This window comes from Nicrophorus vespilloides, unplaced genomic scaffold, assembly GCF_001412225.1.
Source record: "Nicrophorus vespilloides isolate i.1.1-1 unplaced genomic scaffold, Nicve_v1.0, whole genome shotgun sequence".
NCBI classification, from domain to species: Eukaryota; Metazoa; Arthropoda; class Insecta; order Coleoptera; family Silphidae; genus Nicrophorus; species Nicrophorus vespilloides.
The window spans coordinates 46,515-70,662 of NW_017097187.1; the positions used below are offsets into that span (position 1 = coordinate 46,515).

Genomic DNA, 24,148 nt, shown 5'->3' on the forward strand with positions numbered 1-24,148 from the left:
AACTGTTTAACGAAAATAAGGACGTCTTCCTGAAAGATCTTGGACCTATGGTTGAATACATGTTCGACCTAGTTTTAGGGAGGATATTAAGCAGAATATTTACAAACATCCCTTACAATGAATTATTTCCTTTAGAAATATTATAATTTTGTTAAGATTTGTTCTATTTCTTTATAATAAAAATACAACAACAAAAACAAATTCATTAATTTCTTATAAAATACTCATAAAAAAAGTATACTTGAATTATGTGTGTATATTTGGTTGCGTATTAAATATGTACGAGCAGCGCCAAATCATCTGAACTAAAGAAATTCTTTAAAATCCCACTAGGTGTATTAACAAATTACATTTCTTTAATAGACAACACAAATTACATATTTCAATTTAAATTTTTTGCAAAAATCTTTAATAAATTAAAACTATTAGCAATTATTTTAGTTTATTTCCAAACCTGTTTCTCCATGCTCAACTAGTTTTATTTGGCTTAAAATTGTATAAATACTAAGCAATGTTTACCTCACAATAATAGCAAAATGAAGACTTGTCTAGTAATATTTATAGCAGTTGCATCCTCATTTGCTGCTGAAATTCGTGAGTTGTAACAATAAGTTTAATTTAAATTTAATTATAGCACTATTTGATTACAGCCAGTTTTATAACACCTTGCATCAGAAACTCGAAGGATTTGAACAAATGCATTAGAGACAACATCCTATCTGCTAAAGAGCACGTTTCTGATGGCATTCCTGGTCTCTTTGTACCGGCCGTGGAACCATTCAAAATCAAATTGGCGGAGGTGAAAAACAAACTGTTCAGCATGAATATACAAGACACAAAGTTGTACGGATTCTCGAACTTCGTTGTCTCCGATGTGAACTTTGACTTCACCAAAAACGAGCATTGGATTAAGTTCGAATTCTCCGAATTGTTTGGAAGTGGTAACGTTAGAACCGAGGGGTCTCTACTTAAGTTGGATATCTTAAGCAACGGCCAGGTTTACGGAAACACGAGTAAAGATTGATTACATTTTTGATTTAATTAACAATTAATTTTACGTGTTTTCAGCTGGAATAACAGTGTTTTACAAATTCAAGACGGAACCTTATCAGAAGAAAGGAAAGGAGTATTTAAAAATCAAAGAGCAGAAGTACGAGTTTTCTTTAGATGGGAAACTCTTTGTGAACTTCCAGAATATCTACAGAAATAACAAATTGTTGTCTGCAAGCATCAATAAGCTGTTCAACGATAATCTGGATGTTTTCTTCAAGGACTTGAGTCCCTTGTTGGAGCACATTTTCAATCTTATCCTGGGAAACGTATTTAGAAAAGTCTTTGCTAACTTTCCTTACGATGAATTGTTTCCTAAAGGATATTAAATGATCTGTTAATATCTGTTAAACAAATAAAGTGGTTTTATAAGATTTTTTATTCTTAATTCATTCATTTCGCTTAAGAAGATTTGCGGTTTCCGCTTCTTTCAAAATCCGCTAGATGTGTTAACAAATTACAATTCTTTAATAGGCAACACTAAAAACATGTTTCAATTAAAATTTCAGTGGTAATAAATAATATTAGAAAACAAATTTCTCATTTTTTTTTCTATTGTTTTACAAATCTTTAATAAGGTAAAACTTGATTAAAATTAAGTTTTTACTGATGTTTCTTCTATTTTTAACAACTATTAGCAAATATATTAGTTTATTTCCAAACCTGTTTCTCCGTGCTCAAGTAGTTTTATTTGGTTAAAAATTGTATAAATACTAAGACATTTTTACCTCATTTAACAATAATATAAAAATGAAGAGTTATTTAGTATTGCTTGTAGTAATTTCTTCCTCATATGCTTCTAAAATTCGTAAGTTGCAAAGATAAGTTGAATTTAAATTTAATTATTGCACTATTTGATTACAGCCAGTTTTATAACACCTTGCATCAGGAACTCGAAGGAATTGAACAAATGCATTAGAGACAATATCTTAACTGCTAGGGATCACGTTTCTGATGGCATTCCTGACCTGTTTGTACCGGCTATGGAACCATTCAAATTCAGTTTGGCAGAGGTGAAGAACAAACTTTTCAGCATGCAGATGCACGACGCAAAGTTTCACGGATTCTCCAACTTCGACGTCTCCGACGTGAACTTCAACTTCACAAAAAACGAGCATCAGCTTAAGTTTGAAATCCCCGAGTTGACGGCAACGGGTAAAGTTAAAATCGAGGGGTCTCTTATTAAGTTGGATATCTTCAGCAACGGCGAAGCTTACGGAAACTCAAGTAATATTTGACTTAAGTTTTGATTGTAATTGATTTTAATTTCATGAGCTTGCAGCTGAAATTACTGTTTTTTACAAATTCAAAACGGAACCTTACCGGAAGAAAGGAAAGGAGTATTTGAAAATGAAGGAGCAGAAATACGAGATTTCTATAGATGGGAAACTCTTTGTCAACTTCCAGAACATCTACAGAAACAATCAATTCTTGTCTGAAAGCATCAATAAACTCATCAACGATAATAGTGATATTTTCTTCAAGGACGTGAATCCCATGATGGAGTACATTTTCAATCTTGTCTTTGGAAACGTATTTAGGAAGGTCTTTGCAAACATTCCTTACGATGAATTATTTCCTAAAGGAAAATAAATGATCTGTTAACATGTTTTATTGCAATCGTTAAACAACTAAAGCGCTTTTAAACCATTTATTTCTTATTAAAGATGGAATAAGATTTCGCTTCTTTCAAAATTCACTAGGTGTGTTAATAAACTACAGCTCTTTAATAAGCAACTCTAAATACATGATTCAATTTCAATTTTTTAAATTTCATTAGCAATAAATAATAATAGAAACCAATTTTCATTTCATTTTATCTTTTATTGTAAAAGTCTTCAATTAGGTAAAACTTGATTACAATTATGTTTTTACTGATGTTTTTTAACTGCAACATCTATTTTGAACAACTATTAGCAAATATTTTAGTTTATTTCCAAACCTGTTTCTCCATGCTCAACTAGTTTTATTTGGCTAAAAATTGTATAAATACTAAAACATCTTCACCTCACTTAACAGTAATAGCAAAATGAAGACTTGTTTATTAATATTTATAGCAGTTGCTTCCTCGTTTGCTGCTGAAATTCGTAAGTTGTAAAGATAACATTAAGTTAAATTTAATTATTGCACTATTTGATTACAGCCAATTTTATGACACCTTGCATTAGAAACTCGAAGGATTTGAACAAATGCATTACAGACAATATCTTAGCTACTAGGGAATACATTTCTGATGGCATTCCTGGCCTGTTTATACCGGCTATGGAACCATTCATATTCAGATTGGCGGAGGTGAAGAACAAACTGTTCAGCATGAAGGTGCACGACGCGAAAATACACGGATTCTCCAACTTCGTCGTCTCCGAAGTAAACTTCGACTTGTCCAAAAACGAACATCAAATTAAGTTCCAATTCCCAGAGTTGGCGGGAAGTGCTAACGTTAAAATTGAGGGATCTCTTATTAAGTTGGATATTTTCAGCAACGGCCAGGCTTACGGAAACACAAGTAATATTTGATTTATGTTTTGATTTTAGTTGATTTTAATTTCATGATCTTGCAGCTGGAATAACTGTGTTTTACAAATTCAAAACTGAACCTTACCAAAAGAAAGGAAAGGAGTATTTGAAAATTAAGGAACAAAAGTACGAGATTTCGTTAGATGGCAAATTCTTTGTGAACTTCCAGAACATCTACAGAAACAACAAATTTTTGTCTGCAAGCATCAATAAGCTTTTTAACGATAATGTGGATATCTTCTTCAAGGACGTGAATCCCATGATAGAGTACATTTTCAATCTTGTCCTGGGAAAAACATTTAGAAAAGTCTTTGCAAACGTCCCTTACGATGTATTATTTCCTAAAGGAAATTGAATGATGAATTAACAAATAAACCGGTTTTATAAGAAACAATTTATTTATTCTCCTATTAAATTATTGAATGAACAATTGCTCGATGGAATAAGTCTGCGTGAGTTTGTTCATGATGCTTAAGAAGATTTGCTCTGCGGTGTCCGCGATGGATGGAAGGATTTCGCTGATGAAGTCCTTGATGTTCTCGTTGACGATTTTATTAGTAGCATCTGATAACTCCTTGTTGTTATTGATAATATTCTCCAATTTAACAGTGCTATCTCCTTGCATATCCAATGACAACTCGTTTTGCTTGTAGGAAATGAAATGTTCGCCACCTTTGGTGATCATATCACCTTTCAATTTGATGAGACCACGAACTTTGGCTAAAAATCCAAACAGTGTTATTGAAAAACAAATTGAAATCAATTTACTCACTTAAATTAAATTCGCCCTTTCCGCCACCGTTCAGCTCGAGGACCAAAAGCTTTCCTTTCATCTGGTAATCGCAGCGTCCATCGAGCTTCTCGAAGAGAACATCCACGAACAGCTCGACATTTTCCAAGTCCATTTTCAATTCATTCACGACGACCGTGTCCATGTGGCTCAAATACAGATCCAAGCAGGTGATATTCAACGATGAAGTCTGGATGTCGACTCGCGGTATATGGAATGGACTGAACTGAGGAAGGAACAGTTTCGGTATGGGTTTCGTGAAGTGATCCTTCTTCAGGACATCGATGTTATCGATCAAGCATTTGTTCAAGTTAGCATCTCGCTTGCACTGCGTTACGAACGGCGCTGAAAACGATAATTAATTATAAATAGTTATAACCATTTGATTGAATATTAGCACTCACGGAATTTGATGGCGGCACAGCTTCCTGCCACGAACACCAAGACAATTAACGTATTCATGTTCATCACCTGCATTCTTCTGGATGATATCGATCCGGGTAGTCCGCATTTATATACCAAGTGCATCGTGAATAAAGATCACTTACAGGGTCAACCACCCAAGTAATTGCACGTTATTTACTTTTTTGAATAAAAAAAAAGAAAATCCCGGAAATCTTGCTGCTCCGAAAAGTGTTATATCACACTCACGCACGTAAAACGCAAAGACAAGGTCATCGATAATTGGATGCTCATTGTTGCGATGATTTATTTTGCTGGATTATTGCAAGTTTTTACGATCAGGAATTTTGAAAATTTGACATTGAAAAACGTCCATAAGAAACCAGACATACGCTCATTGCAGAAAACAAGTCCATCGAGCGTTTCACTTTACTGAGAAAAATACATTTATTGCAGAGATGAATTATGACCAATAAATTAATAAAATATTGCATTTTTATTTTCGCATTAATAAATTTTCAAAAGTACTTTGCTTTGTTGTGCTTCAAGATCAAATCACAAAGTTCAACTACAATTTAATTTACAGATTAATTCATCAATAAATTTACATTTTTATGTAATTTATTTAGTTTATTTTGCTTAAAATCGATATAATTAATTAATTATTCTAAATATTTCATGGCTTATATAAATAAGTAATATTTATATTATCGAGCAACGATTTTTAGTAATTTGTTAGTGAAGCAAATGGAGTCCTTCGTTTATTGAGACAAAAGTAATAAATTATAGTAAGCAAATCTGACCTTAAAAGATAATCAAGATTAAATTTCACAGACATTTTCTTGTCTTGAAGAAATAATCCTTAAGATTTTAATAAAATAATCTCGAGTTAGATAAATCTGTACGTTTAATTATGATGATCAGGCATTTTAGAATATAGATTTCAAATTTAGTATAATAAGTGCAAAATTCAGTTATGTAACAAAAAAAGTTATATTCGTTATTCGCAACAGCAATAGCATACATAAATATATAAATAGTCGAAATTAATAATACGTGTCGTAACTAAAAAAACTAAAATAGAAAGCGCTCTTTTAGGTGAATAATTTCTCTAGTGAATAGTTGTTGAAAACGCCTTTCAAGATGTTCGAGACGATTTGCGACATCGCATCGGCAAAGTAAGGAATCAAATCTTTAACAATTTCTTTGATGTTCTCGTTGATCACCTTGTTCGTAACGTCGGAGATCTCTTTGTTGTTCGGAATGATGTCCTCCAAGTTGATGTGAGAATCGCCGTCAATTTCCAGTACCAGTTTCAAGTCGTTAAATGATTTATAATGCTCGTCGCCTTTAACCATATCCTCTCCGGTCATCTTCAGCACTGCGTGAACCTTGTCTACAAAAAAAAAACGTAGTTTAAAACTATTTTCTTATATCCAAACCCAGCAAATCTTACTGAAGAAGAATTGGGCCTTTCCACCGCCATTCAGTTGTAAAAGCAGCAGTTTTCCCTTCAACGTGTAATCGCATTCACCATCAATCCTATCGAAGGTGACGTCCACGAAGAATTCGTTCTTATCCAGATCCATCTTCAAGTCGTTCAGCACAAACTGATCCAGATTATTCAGCACCACGTTTTTGGCGGAACCCATCAGTTGACCAGTTTGGATATCGAATTGCGGGATGATGTAAGGCTTGAACTTTGGGAGGTACAGCTTCGGGATGGCCTTATCGAAGTGGTTTTTGATCACGTAGACGTTGTCGATCACGCATTTGTTCAAATTCTCGTCCCTCTTGCATTGCGTCACGTACGAAGCTGCAAATCAATTAAGAATTTAACTTTAACAAAAGAAGTTTTTAAATCATTTACTCACGGAAATTGCTTGCCGTCTCAGCGCACAGCACCAAAGCCAAAACCAAAAGCGAAACGAATACTTTCATCTCGACTATCCGTATCTATCTGTTGCCAAATTCAAGAACCTCTGCATATTTATATAGAAGAAAACAACATGCAAATTATGTAATGTACATAACGTACATAAATTATCACTTCATCAACAATCCCAAATAATTAATTTAAAATAATTCAATAAATATTTACTTCCTATTTTAATATTTATCATATAGGAAGTAATCAATTAATCGAAAAACAAATTTTACAAATTTAAAAATAAAAGGCTTTAACATTTGTTGCAAAGTTTATATACAAGAAGCTGCAAATTTATTGTTATTGTCTTAAAACCTATTTGTACTATAGAAAATAATAAACGTAACCAGAGAAACCTGATCAATTATGTTTTTTACAATGGTGTTAATTGTCATAGCTCCTGATTGCTATGGATACTGGATAATAAGACTACTATTTACTATTTAATTAAAATTAAATATGAAAATAACTTAAAAATGTTATTAACCCTTAAAGCAATATCAAAGAAATTGTAGATTTCTTTATATAAATTGTCCTTGTCGTTGTCCTTCTACATTTGTATCCTATTTTTTGTCTTTGTAAAATACAGGCCAACACTTCGATTGCTAAGAATTGATTTTTTTTTGTGAATTGTGACGCTATTAAAAAGATAAAAATAGATCTCAAAAACGAGCAAGTAGGCCGCCTCTGGTATAACAGAATAAAATTAATAATTATGTAATGTAATAAAGACAAATAAATAAAGACGATTAGTGTATATACGAAAATATTTTTATTAAAATAAACTATAACAATTTAGAAATGCGCAATCTTTCGTACAGGACAGAAAAATATCTATAATATAATTTATTTATGTGTATATATATATAAATTCATTGTATTCAAATCTTGATTCAAAATAAAATTCAATTATATATATTTATTTATTATTTATTATTATTTTTTTCTCTTCTCTTCCTTCGTCCGCTTCTCCGACGATTCTTATCCTTTTCTCCGGAATTATATATGTAATAACTATATATAAAATAACAATCCTGCTTGCAGAGGACGAGGGCGGACGCGCGCAATACAAAACAAAACAAAACAAAACAAGAAAAAAATGAAATACAACAAACATCATCATCTAACAGACGAAAGAAAAACAACAAGAAATTAAACAAAAACATTAAACGAGAAAGAGCAAACTCAAAAAGCTCTATCATCGGTGAATTACAAACATTTGTATTGTATATATATATAATATAAAATTGATCTTCATTTGGGAATACAATTACTTACATTTATAATATTTTTAGTATATAGTAATATCAATTGGTTAACGAATTAAGTTTGTGTTTTTTCTTTTCTTTTCATTATTTTATAATATTTTTTTTAGTTTGTTTGTTTAAATTTAGTTTAGAATGTGGAATGGTTCATTGAACAACACGCATAATATGGCTTGATTACGTGCGCAATATGCGCAAATCAACAACACATATAAATATGTATATATTTATATCTATTATATCGACTACTAAATAATTAAATGAAGGAACTCGATTCGTTAACGTCTTTCCTTTTCTTTTCTTTTTTCTTCGTTTAGGATTATCTAAGGCTGATTACATGATGAGAATTAGTGTTTTTTTTTTATCAACGTTCAAAATTTCTGTACAAAGTTTACTAAATATATTCGAGAGATTTATAGAGAGAAAGAGAAAAAGGTTTTCGTTCATTGAATTTAGCGCCTAAAGTGTGCGAGAGATAGAAGCACCTTCCTACAGGCTGTAACTTTACGTTTATATAATCTTAGTGAGTAATTCGCGCGCTCTCTTCTCTGTACAATTCATATATAATATTAAGGCTCATCTCGCCGCAAAAGACACGTTATCACAAGCATCAGTGTTTCCGTTTCAGTTAATCCAGCCACCTCAAAAGAACAAATTCAAACAATATTCGCACGATCGTGGATGTAAGTGCAGAGCAGAAAAGAAAGTTATTTACAAAGTTTGTTTTTTTTTCATATGTATACAATTTACAACCTATTTGAGAGGACGCCGTGTCTTGTTTAGTTTTTTTTTTTACTCCCGTTGCTGCTAATGTTGTTATTGTTATTATTAAGTTTACTTCTTGTCTGAGGAGGACGACGATGATGATGATGTTGATGACGAAGGGATGCTGAATTTGGGTAAACACAGTCCGAATTTGGTTTCTATGCCGCTGAATATTGGCAAGGCCACTGAGTAGCCTCCGATATGGTCTGGACTACGCGACTTCTGTTCTCCCTCAAGACCAGCAGGAACCTTCTGCTCGGAACCTGTTGGTCTCCTAAAAGAAGGTTAATTAAAAATTAATACACCGTCAACATTAAAAGATGCAGTGAGTTCGTGTTTTTGTTTGTCATCCTAAATACTCGATTCGTTAATACTAGATGAAAGCAATCCCACCATTTCCAAACTACTTGCTTAGAAAAAAAGGTCTGTTTCCTTAAATTAATTGTATATTTATGCAACACTACTTGATTAAAAAAAATAATTACTTTGAGTTTTTATCTTGAATTTGTACACAAACAATAATTAACAAGACTGATTGATAAGTAATTAGAAATCAACTACACAAAAAGCAATTACCATTACGTTTTTCAGTGACATCAAAAATACTTAAATTACAAATTTATAATACGTGAAACATCAAAATTTTCAATCATAAGTAAATCAATGAATATTGTATAAAATAGAAACGGTGAGACTTTTTCCATTCTCTATTCTCTAAGATTGTTCAGTGTATCGTGTAAACAATATAAAAAGAAGTCTAAGGAATCGTAGAGAACTACCTTAATGTGAATATAACTCACGGGTTTTGTTCCGCGGGCCGTTTTAAAAAAGGAAAAAAATCAACAAAGCCAGATTTAAACAAAAAACATCCCCCCGAACTCCGCATTCAACTTACGTGCCGCCGAAGTCAATGTAGAGATATCTCTGGAGAAGTTCATATGTGAAGAGGGTCACGCCGAACTGGGGCGAAGAGCGAAACACGCGAGCTGAAAGTATAAATTTGATGAGAATTGATGCATCTGGTTAAGCGGATCACACAAAGAAAGTATTACACAATACTTAATTTAATGAGATCGTTAGATAATATACTAGATACTAGATGTATTATTTCAATTTAGTAAATACTATCAGTAACAGTGTGTGAATTTCTCCAAATTACCGGTGGCTCCTTTCCAGAACGCCCTTGGACCCTCCTCTCTGTAGATCTTGCGTGCGGCATCGGCGATTCCTGTGTACGTGGTCTGCCCTTGTCGGGCTACAACCTGCAGCCTAGTCTTTATCACATCTGCGGGAGTCACGAGGGAAGCTGCAGGAACTCCTGCGATCGCTCCGGACAGAAGTAACGTCAGAGGACTGTTGTATCCGTTCTCGTCGGCCATCGAGGCCTTCGTGTGTGCATACAGAGGAAAGTAGATTGCGCTGAATGTAACGTCACGCATCAGGCAAGCCCTCGCACCCTTGTACAGCCCGAACAACCCCAAATCTTTGACCACAGGCCACGCTCTCATCCTGCTGCCACCCGCAATCTCTCCTGCCACCTGGAGTCGAATCTTAACGATTTCCAGCGGATTCGTAAATATCACCTGACACCCTCCAGCCTGTAAAAGAAACAATTTATTCAGACGACTGAAAAGATTAACGGTAATTTTAGAGTCAACTCACAAATCCGCCGGCGAAGATCTCTCCGTACACCGGGATATTCCCGTTCTTATCGTAGAATTTATCTCTGATGAAGTCATTAGCCTGCAACAAGTTAACGTGAGATTAATCGTTTCATCTTAATCAGTTTGGATACTCGCATGGATCAGGATTCAGGGCATAACATATCAATTTTCTAAAAAGTACAAATTTAATTTTTCCAAGTAATTTTATGTAGAACTAATAATATTTAACTGTGTTAGCTTTAGGAAATTACTTTAAGTGTGCCGACTTTAATTGTGCTGCAATTAGAAATTGTTCGAGTTTCTGCAATGAACTCGACTAATTACCGATCGTTTTTAATCAGAGAAGTCGCAATTCATCGCTGAAAACTTTCGGAATTGCAGATTAAAACTTGCGAAACTATCGATGACATTTCTTCCCTTGCGTCATTCCAAACTTTTTTCATCATCCATCAAATAATGCTGACATAGTTTTCGCTCTGTAATTAAGAGGATCGATGGATCTCGCGACCAGAAAAATCCATAGCCGATCCTCGAAGGGATTGGTCAACATTTGATAATGAGAGAGGAATATAAAAAGAAATAGATAGAAGAGGAAGTGTATACTTGCCGTCAATTTGATGGCCTTCTCTGGTGCGACACCAAGCAGCTGCGGCACGAGACCCCTGTACAATCCAAAGACGCCCTCGTGCCTGATGACCTTCTTGAAACAATCTATACTATTCCTGTACATCAGTTCCCCCACGAACGAGCCGGTCCTCTGGTTCTGCATCCTGGTCTTCACCAAATCAATTGGATAAACTGCAGTCGCTCCGACCGCTACAAAATCGCAAAAACGCAGATCGCAAAACGCATCGCATCAGTATATCGTTTATTACCAATAAGTATATAAGTTAATAAGTATGCAATAAAAGCGTTAATAGTTTGCGGACATTCACTTGATCACGACGAAAGTTTACCTCCAGCGATTGAACCTAATGCGAACCTGTAGGCGCTCTCCAGCACTTGGATCACGACGCCTCGGTCCTCCGGGCTCTGGAAGCAAGCAAAGAAAACACGGAGAAAACGGTCATTGACTTGTTCGAGGGACCTCGGGGAAAACTGAAAATACCCACTGAAACAGCCTTGATTTCCGCCAGCCGATTTGTGATCTGCTTGAAGTACTGCTCGGGCGCGATCGCGTTGAGATCATTGTACACTATCCGCCTACAAAAAGAGATACCAGAAGATATTAGCACGGCTCATCGCATTCATCCCTACAAATCATACTGACCCATCAAAGCCATTTTCCGTTAATAACAATCTGAGCATTAAAAGAAAAGCGAAATATAGAATGATTTACTGTTACTTTCTTCCTACTTCAATACTTCATTTTTTTTAAACTTGTATACATCATGCTGTTAAATGCAACCAATTTTGCATTTTTACACAAATATCAAACTTTAATTTAAATTTACTACATAATCATTTCAATATTAGACTTATGAAATATCTAAATAAATATTAAGATAAAAATAATAATGCGTGAATAATTGCCAAATCTTCATACTTGTAAACAAAATGAACAACATTATATTTATATAAATTTAAGAAAACACAAGGCAAAAGTATAATCGAACTATAAATAGGTATTAAAAATATACTTCTAAAAATACCGCGAATAAAAGAGACCTTTTTCTTACAATTCATTTTGCTCGTTAAGCGAGGTTCCACTGTATTTGATTTTTCAAATAAATTTAAATTAAGTTTGAAAAATAGTGGTGACTTTATAAATATGGAAGCAATAAACTAGTTAGTATTTTGTAAAGAAAATTAGTTCATCCGCTCCGCATATAATAAAACTTTTCCCGAACTTTGTAACCCCACGCAAAGTTATTCACTTTACTGTGTCCTCGCTATGGAACTACATGGTAAGAAGATTAAACGGGAGAAAGAAGTTTCAAGTGGAATTCAATTTCATATTCATTGAAGAAACTCTTCACGTTGCTTTAGACTTTATGACTTTCATATGTTCAGCATTCAAGTTAATAGTTATGAAAAGTTTATCTCTGGATAAATAATTAATCTGTTAATGGCCAAGTTTGTTTTGTTTGATAAATTGCGTTGCAATTAATGCAAAAACATGCGTAGAACTATGTAATAAGCCTTTGAGGATGAGTGATGATAGATATGATGGGAATATTTTTGAGGGTGCGCACTCACCCGGATTGGTGAAGGACATCGCAGAGCTGAAACAGAATGTCGACTTCGAGGGGCGTCATCTGCGACATGACCTGAGCGGAATGCATGAATTCGTCCTTGCTGACCTCCTGGTTCCGGTGTCCGTTCGTCACATTAAGGTAGATCCTTTTGGCGAGCTCCATGTTGTTCAGCAGCGAGTTGAACGCGATGAAATAGGGAAAGCTCACCTTATTACCAATCTGGCTGCCACTTGCAGTCTATAAATAAAAGGGAGGAAAAACTGTTAGCGATCCGTCCGATCGATCGACGCGAAATACTTTTGTTTTTATTAATCGGCTTGGCAGACGATAAATAAATAGATGAATACCTCAATCAGGTGCGATTGGACCTGCTTGGTCAGCAGGTGGCTCTTGATGTTGATCATGATGTCCTGGAAGTCCAGCACCGAGATGAAGCCGGTGCCGTTGCGGTCGGCCTTTCGGAATCCCTCTATCGCGTACTCCTCGTGGAAGTCGTGCAAGAACTGGCTGAACTCGCTGTACGAGATGGCACGTTGCTTGTTCCTGCCGAAGTACAGCTGGATGAAGGGCGATTCCATGTTGAAGGGAATCCGTTCATGGAGGACCGTCTTTCGCATCACCTCCACGAACTCAGCTAAAAATCAACGCAGCAACAACGTTACGCAAACTCTAGTGTTTAGCCAAAATGATCTTGAACTTGAAACACTTAACTATGCTTCCAGATAGAACTAAATACTTAAAAAAAGCAGCAAGTTCAAGACAACTAATTCAAATAAAGTTCATAAACCGTTATTATAGATTGAATACTGAAATCGTATGAAATTCTTAAAGAAAATTGTAGATTTGTACAAGAAACTTCTTGAGAACTTTATTTTAATTTTAAGCCAATTAAAAGTATATGAAATCCATCTGCTTAACAAAACAAGGACTTAAGACTTGTAATTAAACTTACCGAAACTAACCACTCCATTTCCGTTGGTGTCGAACAGCTGGAACGCCGTCTTGTAGAGGGCATCTGGGAAGCAGAGCAGACCTTCGAAGGCCTGGAACTCTGCATAGGAGATCAAACTGTCCTTGTTGGTGTCGACGATGCCGGCGAGCAGTCGCACCGAGTTGGCGTCGAAGTTGTTGCCTTCGAATAGCTTCAGGTAACGACGGATGAAGTCGTCCGCGTTCATGAACCGCTCGCCGTTCCTCTCCACCGACGCATACTTGTTGAAGATCTCATGCAGCTGATCAGGATTAGCCCTCTTCAAATAACCACCACCCTGCAAACGAAGAAAAATACGAACGTATGAGAAAATTACAGGGGGAAAAAAAACTTTTTGATGAACGCGCTCGTTGGATTGCGACCCACTTCCGCAAATAAATGGTCGCGCCTTCACCGAAAATTGAGTGATACTGTTGGGAGTTTGTGCACTGAAAGGGATTTTCAATTACCTCTTCATCCTCATCCTCATCTTCCCTCTTATCCTCCTTAAACATCTCTTGTGTGTTCGCGTATGTATTTTTTTTTCTGGTTTCGCCACGTGCTTACAAAAATAAAATAAGGAGGAAAAAGGCCGAGCGCTTCGCGGATCCACTCGGGAGATACACGTACAGCGTAAATTCATTTTTATAAATAGCACGCGATTCCCCCCTGACTATAGCCCATACACTACTATATTATACTAGCATCGGCATCATACACACAGGGAGAGAGAGGAGTGATGATGTGTTCATAGGATGCCGGTCAGGATTTTCCGGAAGACCTCCAGAAAACACCGTCGGAGACGGCCGCGCGACTCGCACACCAACATCGCTACTAGGATGCATCCGTTCACCAGCGTTGGTTCATGCATCGAAATCAGCAGGAGAGAAGAGCCCATGGTATAATTATTTGTAGATTGGTGCAAAATTGATTGAAAATGATCTGACGTTTGTATAAATAAAACGGAACGCGCGATTTTCGGAAACCACATTTCGAATGGTCAATGCTTTTAGCCAGCTTTCAGTTAATTCAATCATTCAACAACATCAACAGATTCGGAAGCATTCGTTATGCAAATCCGTTAGAGATTTATAAGGGATTTAGCCTTGGGATTATCCGCAAAAGCAGCATTAAAATCGATATCGAAACTATGTTACTAGTATTTAGTAAAAGTCGACATCAATTCATCTCTTTAACATCTCAAATTAATGAATAGATATACAATTTATCAAATATTATTCCACTATTAAATCCGGAGGAATTTGTATACTTAAGTAGCAAAGGATCATGGAACGTGTTAAATTCAATTATAATCCTTTACCTATACCTCTTTCATCTCAAATTGATTGAAAATTTAACATTTTGTTTGTATTATAATCAAACAAGAAAACAAAAATAAATCTCGTTTAATTAATAATTAATCAAAAATTGAATACTCAAAGAGATTAATTATAACGATCATCGATTTATTACTGTAATATAATACGTGTTTATTAATTTTATAGCAATTTATAACAAATATAATCATTTTTATATATCGATAATTTTAGAACATACAAATATTTGAACTTTCAATAATTAATTACAAATAAGTCAGCAAATTGAATAAATCAATTATAATTATACACGTGTGCATTAAATTTTTAATTTAGAACAAAAAACTGGTTTGAAGGAAAACTATATGATTCAACTCGATTGCAAAATGTTTCATCACTCTTCTTGAGCGGTTTCCTAGAATGTTATCATCCAAAAAATATTCGCTACGTCGAAAATTTATGCAACGTTGTTAGTGGACGAAATGAACTCTTTCTCTCTCTCTCTCTCTCTATCTAATCGCTGAATAAACAATTGAATAATAACAGCGGCGTTTCGTAATCAAGGTAGCGTTATTACCATTCGCGCACGTCAAATTGTTGCGAACTATGGGAATGCGAATCACAGGATTCGTTTTTCTGCACGATCCTCTCTCGACTGTTCTAATCACAAACTATTATTTATACTAATAGATTTAATGGAATTTTCGAATCGATTAGAAGTCTGCGGATTATTGCTTGAATTAAACATTTATGGTATTGATTAAACATATTTCAACGCAATTTTCATCGTGAAAAGGCACGCAAAGTTTAATTTTCCACAACAATATGAATTACATTCGTATCAAGTTAATTATGAATGTGTCACAGACAACTCAGACAACATATTACAACAAATCCCGGACACGTGCAGAGTTCTTGCATCATCGAAACCTCTTTAGATCGTAGCAGACAATGTGGGGTTTCTATGGATGAGAAATCGTTTTTTTTTTTTGTAATGAGTTCCGAAGAACTACAAAACCGCAATGATAAATGCGTGGACAAATAAATAAACGGCAATTTTTGTAATTGAATTAAAACCTGACTCCGTTTTGCTCCAAACTACAGCTTGTAGAAGAGACCCACGTAAATTGTTCCCGGCGGAATGATGCAGCAACTTTACCGTCGGCCACTTTGTAATACGAGTGTTCAGGACTTTCGCAAAAGTTAACAAGCATTGTCCGTTCAATTGGTGAATCGATTCATGGAGCAATTTCGATTAGTTTTTTTTATTTCTCTTTTAAATAATTGTTTTCTCTCATAGAAGAAACTTCCGTCGTTAGCCTGCAGTTGTTACGAACAATATAAGGATTCGTATTAAGATCCGAAGCTAATTAAACTTCACAACCAATTAGGAAACTAATTTACTAATTTCCAGCGCCAAATTTAATTTACTTTCAACATTGAATAATTATTGTATTTTGCTACATATTTCATCATAAAATTTCAATTATTTCTGATTTTAATTGCACAATACTTAACTGCACTACTCACATGTTTTCTTAGATTATTTTTTTAATAATTCAAGACACAAAGCAAAAAAAAATAAGTTTCAATTAGTGTAATTAGTGCAAATGGTTGTTTGACGTAAATTAGTAGATAACTCATGATGTTTTTGCAAATCGCTAAAAATTAGAGTGATTTGGATTTTTGCATAACATTTTACATATATAATATTTAGAAATTGTAATACGAAAAGTATAAAATTTTGCTTTAATTAAATAACATTTTAATACTGCAAATAATAAATTTCTTTCAAAAATGTTAAATTTAGTGAAAATTAATTTTATAAGCGATTCAAACATTTATAAACAATAAACTATGTCAATTATATAAAATAATTTAAATCTATTTAAAAAGAAAATTGCAATTACAATTCCATACACGGTTCAATGAATATAATTATCATTATCAGGCCATGAACTATTGTCACCTCCCGTTTCACAAGCGTTTTTTTTTTTTGTCGAAACGAAAACTCGTATAAATCAAGTTTACATAATTCGCAAACTAATTACCTAACTTCGAGTAGCGATCGCAATAGAATTGAGTACTCGATTACATGGAATATTATTATTAGCTATTGTGTTTTGCAGATGTGGTGAAAACAAAACAGTAACAAGACTGATAAGCAGCAGATAAAACGTGTTTAATTAGTTCTCAAGCAAACAACGGAGGAATTTAACTTCCACGGGTGATAAATAAGATGATATTGAATGGTGGAATATTTGTATTCTATTTCTTCGATCCGAAGCAACAAAAAGCGTACACATTTGCGTAGATAAGTTGGAAAAGTACGACAGTTTATTTTTAAAACGAATATTTATGTTTATTTCAGCACACATACATTACGAAATTCCTTTAATATTTCCAAACTACTGAAAATGGTTACATTTCAATTTCAATGAAATATGGTTTTCCTTTTTGTGGTATTACCTTGAAAAATTGTTACGAAATTTATATAATAAAATGTAAAAGAAGTTATAAAAGATACTTCTATCAAGAATGAAGACTAAGAGAACAAGTCTTAACTTAATGTATCTCATATTTGATAATTCGGAGAGAACCCTTGAAACAGACACATGCAGTATTACAATCGCTGTCCCACATTTCGTATTGATTTATGTTAATTAATTTAATTATTGCAAACGTTTTAAGAAAGTCCATAAATTTGATATAATCAACTTCTGGTAGAAATAATCGGATTATACTTTAATTAGATTTTAGTATGTAAAAAAAAAGACATTGAAATGTTTATAATTCAATATGTTTTAATCTTGAAGTTGTAATTAGATGAGTTTCCTATTTCAGATAAAAAAATTCTTTCATTGGGTTGAACTCAATTACAAATGCGTAATCTTCGTATACAAATTACAAGCGGCGATAACGACTGGCATTTTACATTTGCCACGATTATAATTGAAAATTGATAAAATTACGTATGTACATTGATAAAACGGCGATCGTTGAACGCGTTTCCGGTTCCTCGAAGTCGCAGATAAATCAGAAGCATGGCAATAGGATTGCGGATTGCCGGATTTTATTTGTTCGCTCCGTCCGCATAATGAATGGAATCGATGTGAATTTCGTGGAGAAATTGATTATAATCCTGTTCGTTCCTTTCTTTGCAGTTGTTTATTTTTACAATAGGAATTCGGAGCACGCACGACCGAAGAAAGGGGCCGTGGCCGAAGGTTCCGGAATAAATCGGAGGTCAATGTCGAGGTGTTACTTTCTGGGTGCTCTCGCTCTTGGGTTGAAGAATAAGGGAGAATGGTCAAGATGATGATGATGATGATGTTAAGGATGCCGGGATCAATCATGGCAGACATTTGTCTTTGCCGCATTGCAATTAGTACGTTTGCTTCGATCGCACGATCCAAGGTATATTTTCACCTTCTGATGCTAGTTTTTTTTTCTTTTCTTTAATTGTCTGCAGAGGGGTTGGGTTTTCGCTACAAATCTAACTTACCCACCTCTTGACAGTGGGTCTTCGTGAGGAAGGAGCCCAACATCGAGTTCATTCCAACTGGTGATTTCCAGGCACACTGAACGAAGGGGGGCCACACTTCACCACTCCGCGACACTCTTCTCTGCGCGACTTCCTTCCGGCTACTGATATTATCCTTCGGTAGGATGTCCTTTCGACGATCGCGGAAACCAGTTCCAGTTTCAGTTCTTGGTGCCAGTTGGACGTCCTGCGTGGAAATGTCTGCGGAACCAAGCGATTCACAGTGCGAAGCAGCCACACACACACTGTGTGCCGACTTTACACATTCAACAATTTTGTCTATCGCGCGTGTGTCTGCGGACGCCACAGCAGCTATGGTGCCGCAACGTGGTGGACGAGATCTTGATCATATAGCATGTGTACCGATTTTGATAAGGGGACAGAGGCAAGGCCACGGAGCGAAGGATGCGACTTCTTCGTTTCCTCTCTCCAGACTTTCCATTTTTTTCCACCGAAAACAGGACAATATGGGACATGGTGGAAAGCGTGGAAGGACGGGCCGGGTTCGGGGAGGCGGACTCTCGCTCCCACCTAGACCCCTCGCTGCTGCATCGGCAAAAATCGTTACTTTGCCACGGTCGGTTCGCGACCTGGGTACAATCATCATCTTCATACAATCAATGGATTGTACTTTCCATTTCCACCCTAACAGTATTACACTCCTGCATTCTTCATTTTGCACTCAATAAAACCCATTGTCACCTAAAACATCACAATCTCATATACGAAATCCAATTAGAATCAAAAGATCTTTAACAAATCAAACTCATCATATTTAAATAATTGGTCATAGCTAATAAATGGAATTATCTATACATACTCAAATAATTACAGTTTACATATAAACAACTCCATTTAAGAACCCAAATTTGTTTATTTTCATTACTTAGCAATATTTTACGCTCAATATTATACATTGTCACCTAAAACATGACATTCAAATACTCACCTTGCTGAAATAATTCCACAGTATACTTACAATAATCATTAATACTTACTTCATAACGTATCCTTCAAATATTCACATTAATTTGTAATTAACAATTTCACTTAAGAACCAATTTTTATACAACTAAAGTTTCATCATTGCATAAACGTCAAACTAATAAATAAATAATTTTAAAATTACCATAGACTTAAATCACTATACCATACATATATATGGTTATGTAATAAATATACTTGAAACTTACCTTACAACTCCATTACAAATGAAAATACTCAACGTCTTATCTAAGTTGCAAATTTTAGCAGCTACGTAATTTAAATTACACTAATTGAGTACATTCGCTCGGACACATTCGTCTAGGTAATTTTATCAAATTAGATAATTCATAATGATGTAAACGTCAAACGAACATATACATTGTTGATACATTGCCATAGAAACGTAATAGATAACTTTAACCAATTAGGTTCAAAATTTAGCTATATAAATGGTTAAGTTAGAAATTACCATAGAAACAAAATAAATAAGCTTTATCAAATCTATTTACATTCAATAATGTAAGCTTAATTTTATTTCATAATATTGAAGGTTAGTTTATAAAGCTGTATTACAACTTTAAATTCTGATATTCGATTATTTCATATTTCATCTGAAACAGAATGTAGACTTTACAGAAATACATCAATATTACTTAAGTTTATTGATGACTGTGACTTTCAGAGCACTTTAATGCATCGATATGTGCGTTCAAAGACGCAAAACATTGTCAAACAAGCTTGTTTATGTCATTCGAAACTCATATTTCATTACAAAGTGGTTATATCACAAAAACCATTATTTTGATTAAATTTCTTGGATAAAAATGTTTTTGTTTATTTTTACAAATTTTTAATAGGAAATAGGAAAAGAGTTTATTTTGCCCATATACCTTTAGAAATTAAGATTATTTGGATTAAATTCAATTTGTCTTGATTCAAACAAATTTTGACTGTAACGTAACGAAATGTTTGCATTTGTAGAACTCGTGTTCCATGACCTACTACGTGTTATGTATGTAATTCATATATACTGAATATCATTACATTCGTACAAAGTGCATTCGAAATATGTTTGTAATCTCATTTCAGATGAATGCATGAAAACAGCGGACTATTATCAAACTGCCGTCCATATCTTTAACGGCACATTGTTTAAATGGTCATAAATCACATAATTCTCATTGCCAATGTTCCAATCGCTTAATTACAGGCAAAACAGCACGCTTTTCGATCGACGAAAACATTATAATTTTCTAGAATCTTCTTCGCATATTTCCATAAAATATACCAAACATATAAAGGATGTGGTAAATACTATCTAATTGAATAAATGTCAACCATTCAATAGTGAATTTTCATTTAAACAAAAGTTGTTATTGTAGAAACGTAGTACATTTGTTACTGATTTAATCGAAAACTTGATCACATATAATCAAATGTTGGACAACGTGCAAACCGCAAATAATTGAGAGAGAGCAGAGCTTTTGTTTCCAAGCCCAAAGCAAATGTTGATTTAATTTACTTTTTGGCACTTGCACACCTTCGATTTAATTAAATTTGCACTTCAAAGGTGCCAGTAAAACGAATATTTGCAATTTGTTGTCCCGTGATCCTTTTGATACAATCCAATTATACTAAATAATAGTTCACATTGCGAAATAAGAAAAAGAATATAGTAATTGTTTATGTTAAATATATATTAAAATCTTCCAAATTTTTTTGTATTACATTTAAGTGACTACATAGATTAATAGATCAATAATTACATATGATAACTACAGAGGAACCTCGCATAACGAGCATTTTGCTTAACGAGAAACACGCATAACAAGTGACGATGAGGAGAGAAGTCTGCTTCATCTTTTTTTAAACGTATGTACACATATGTGTATTTTTTAATATGTTTCACTATACGAGTAAGAAAGAGATAATAAAGTTCCTCAATGGAATATTCATTGTTATAAATTGTCTTTGCTTGTATTTATTTATTTCATCAATATTTATATTATTTTTCGTGAGATTAACTTCCGTTTACAAACAATATCATTTTCTTAGATAAGGGCGAGTGTGTTTTTGTCTGATGTCAATGCACTTGACCTCCAATTCTCCATCAACGATTACGCATTTACATACGTTAAAATCGTGCTATGCGAGTTTTCGAAATTCTCGATGCTCGTAACATTATTTACGAGACCCCTTATCTCTTCTCCATATTGTACGCAGTTACATCTTCCATTGCAATTAAAGCATGGACTTTCTGAATGTTATCTTGTAACAAACAAAATTAATTAAAACCCCTCTTATCATGAATCCTTAACGTAACTGGTTAATAATAAATAATACTGTTTAATTGGAACATTACTATTTTTTCAAATTAATTCTTAATATTTCTTAAATTGTAAAAATATTTTTTAGAATTATCAGGTGCAAATACCAAGTTATGTATATGAATAAAACATGTATCAATAATTACAAATGTGTGATTGAATGCTAAGATTGTACTTTTATTTAACTGTAAGTAAATTTGAACTGTAAATTTTAAAAGGTGGATATAAAGTTGCCTATAACATTAGTAAATCCAATATGTCAGATTGTAACTAGTTTGTGTTTTGTTTTCAAAACGGATTCCCTCTCGTTTGTAAATAATGTGTAGGTGAGTTTCATGTGGAATGCATTAAATGTTAGACGAATTAGAAGAGCGATGGCGGAAAACGGGAACAGGAAGAAAATCTATGGGGAAAGCAAGGAGAGAAAGGAGGTAAGCAGATACATGGGTGTGAATTGAAGCCATATATGTATAAAAGAAAAATCGAGCTACCTGTGGATTGTTTAAACAATCTTCCACATCTTCTACTTGCAGGATATCCTGTTGCAACATGCAGAAATCGCTGTGTCAGAGTCTGAGAAGAGAGCCAATGGATCACTAAACCTGCGAGAATTCTACACAGTTTATCTAATAGAGACTAAGTGAGTTGCTAACTATTAAGTAAACAAGCCTCGGCTTAATTGCTGCAGCCCAATTAAAATTAAACAAAAACAGTACAGGTGTGAAGTTAAGTAAATAGAAATTAAATATTGGCAACAGGTTATCATTATAATAAATGTTTGTGCGAATCATGCACAGTTTATTAATAACCTATGCTGGATTTGTTTAATTGATTTATTTAATTGCAGAGCTGGTTATTTCCAGTGTCAGGTGTTAATTCAGTTTATTATCACCTCGATCCAGTCACACTCCATCACAGTGATCCCATGATGTTTCATATTTATCCAGTTGGCTTAAAGTTGTTCATTCTTTTATTTTTCTGTTGTTTTTGTTTGGATTTTTTTGTGTTATTAAGTCGCATTTGTTTGCAGAGCCACTGATCCAGAGTTTCAAAACAAGATCTCTAAATTGGATACGGTATGGAGGAGGTATACCGAGTTCGAGCAGTTGAGGGATTATTTGGAGGTGACATATCCGTATGTGGTGCTACCGCCCTTGCCGGAAAAACGGGTTATGTTCGGATGGCAGAAGCTTTCCACGGACACCTTCGATCCAGATTTCATCGATAGAAGGCGAGCCGGTCTTGAGAACTTCTTGTTGCGTGTCGCTGCACATACAGTTCTTTCATGGGATAAGAATTTCATGGAATTCCTACAACATGAAGATGGTTGGAGGGAATCTTATAAGGCTAACGGTGAGCATTACAATTTTCATGTATGACCATACATTTTATTGAGTTTTTCTTTAAGGCTATTTACAAATTGCTGAGAGTAAATTGAAGGCTTTGAACGTTTCCGTGCGTCTTAAGAACACCGATTCTAAATTCGACAGTTTGAAAGTATATTCAGGGACGTTCCATACGAACATCTACAATTTACTCAAGGCCAGATCTCGCGTAGCTGAAAAACAGTACAACGTGTATAAACTGCACGCTAATTACGGCCGCGTATTTAGCGAGTGGTCTGCCATAGAGAAAGACATGGGGGATGCTTTGCAGAAGACTGGACACTATCTCGATTCCTTGGCTTCAAGTATTGATGCCAGTTTGGAGGATGAAGAGTTATTGGTGGATCAATTCAAAGAGTACTTATTCTTCGCTAACTCTTTGTCCAGCGTGTGCAAACACAGGGAAATGTTGCAGTACGAAGTGGAAACGTCCGAAGAGAGTGTAGCATCTAAGAACGTGGAAAGGGTTAAAGCCCAGCAAGGAAAGCTGGGAATGATGTCTAGGCTTTTCGGCGCCGTCGATACGGACGAAGTTCGAGAGCTGAAAGTCAATATGTTGGATCAGCAAATCCAGGAGGGCGAAACCGTTGTTAACAGTGCAAATGTTAAATTAAGGTAACCGATTGCAGTTTTTCTACATTTAGATGCGTATAAAGTTGCCTAGGCTATTTTTCATTTAAAAAAGATCTAATATTTGTGTTGATTTATTATTTTTTTAGTACTTTCACTGATAATGCGATCAAAGACATCGACAGATTCCAAAGTCAGAAGGTGAGCGACTTAAAAGATACCCTCGCGTCTTTCGTGTTGCTGCAACTGAAAACTGCCAAAAGGGTAAAATATATTTATCATTGTGTTCAATATATAAAGGAAGTTTATTGCAGGGTCTCCAAACGTGGGTGCAAATTCGAGATTGTCTTCAGAATATTCCGTAAACGTGATATTTACTTAAGTTTATTATTTATTCAATAGTTGTTACGTGTACATCTATATGTTAGTAATCGATCCGGGAAGCGAAAGAAAATCAATTTGAATTTAATT

The 24,148-nt window shown here is 34.5% G+C and overlaps 3 protein-coding genes across 7 annotated transcripts; 1 reads left to right on the forward strand and 2 right to left on the reverse strand.

Annotated features, from left to right (window-relative positions):
- Window positions 1–3,982: 3,982 nt before the first annotated feature.
- LOC108559321 lies at window positions 3,983–6,728 on the reverse strand. The gene is made up of 6 exons (XM_017916563.1): window positions 6,634–6,728; window positions 6,216–6,575; window positions 5,857–6,155; window positions 4,762–4,873; window positions 4,340–4,702; window positions 3,983–4,287 (listed from the first exon to the last, which is right to left on the reverse strand). Exons 1-6 carry the CDS (start codon window positions 6,698–6,700, stop codon window positions 3,983–3,985), a joined length of 1,506 nt encoding a protein of 501 aa, XP_017772052.1. The 5' UTR covers window positions 6,701–6,728.
- A 1,765-nt stretch (window positions 6,729–8,493) lies between these two features.
- On the reverse strand, window positions 8,494–19,067 carry LOC108559355 (calcium-binding mitochondrial carrier protein Aralar1). 5 transcript variants are annotated; one of them, XM_017916605.1, is made up of 12 exons: window positions 18,374–19,062; window positions 13,531–13,846; window positions 12,926–13,212; window positions 12,580–12,815; window positions 11,651–11,680; window positions 11,493–11,583; window positions 11,337–11,412; window positions 10,988–11,196; window positions 10,379–10,459; window positions 9,876–10,314; window positions 9,612–9,702; window positions 8,494–8,990 (listed from the first exon to the last, which is right to left on the reverse strand). In XM_017916605.1, the coding sequence occupies exons 1-12, from the start codon at window positions 18,419–18,421 to the stop codon at window positions 8,786–8,788; spliced, it is 2,109 nt and encodes a 702-aa protein (XP_017772094.1). In that variant the 5' UTR covers window positions 18,422–19,062; the 3' UTR covers window positions 8,494–8,785. The 5 variants fall into 5 exon arrangements, 3 of the variants coding, with proteins under 3 accessions (XP_017772094.1, XP_017772095.1, XP_017772096.1); XM_017916606.1 differs by lacking the exon at window positions 18,374–19,062 and adding an exon at window positions 14,019–14,118; XR_001890936.1 differs by having other exon boundaries at window positions 8,912–8,990; window positions 9,517–9,702; window positions 18,374–19,067.
- Window positions 19,068–21,979: 2,912 nt separating this feature from the next.
- LOC108559369 (sorting nexin-4-like) lies at window positions 21,980–24,080 on the forward strand. The gene is made up of 6 exons (XM_017916626.1): window positions 21,980–22,153; window positions 22,256–22,362; window positions 22,753–23,075; window positions 23,131–23,722; window positions 23,827–23,941; window positions 23,992–24,080. Exons 1-6 carry the CDS (start codon window positions 22,058–22,060, stop codon window positions 24,040–24,042), a joined length of 1,284 nt encoding a protein of 427 aa, XP_017772115.1. The 5' UTR covers window positions 21,980–22,057; the 3' UTR covers window positions 24,043–24,080.
- The last annotated feature ends 68 nt before the right edge of the window (window positions 24,081–24,148 follow it).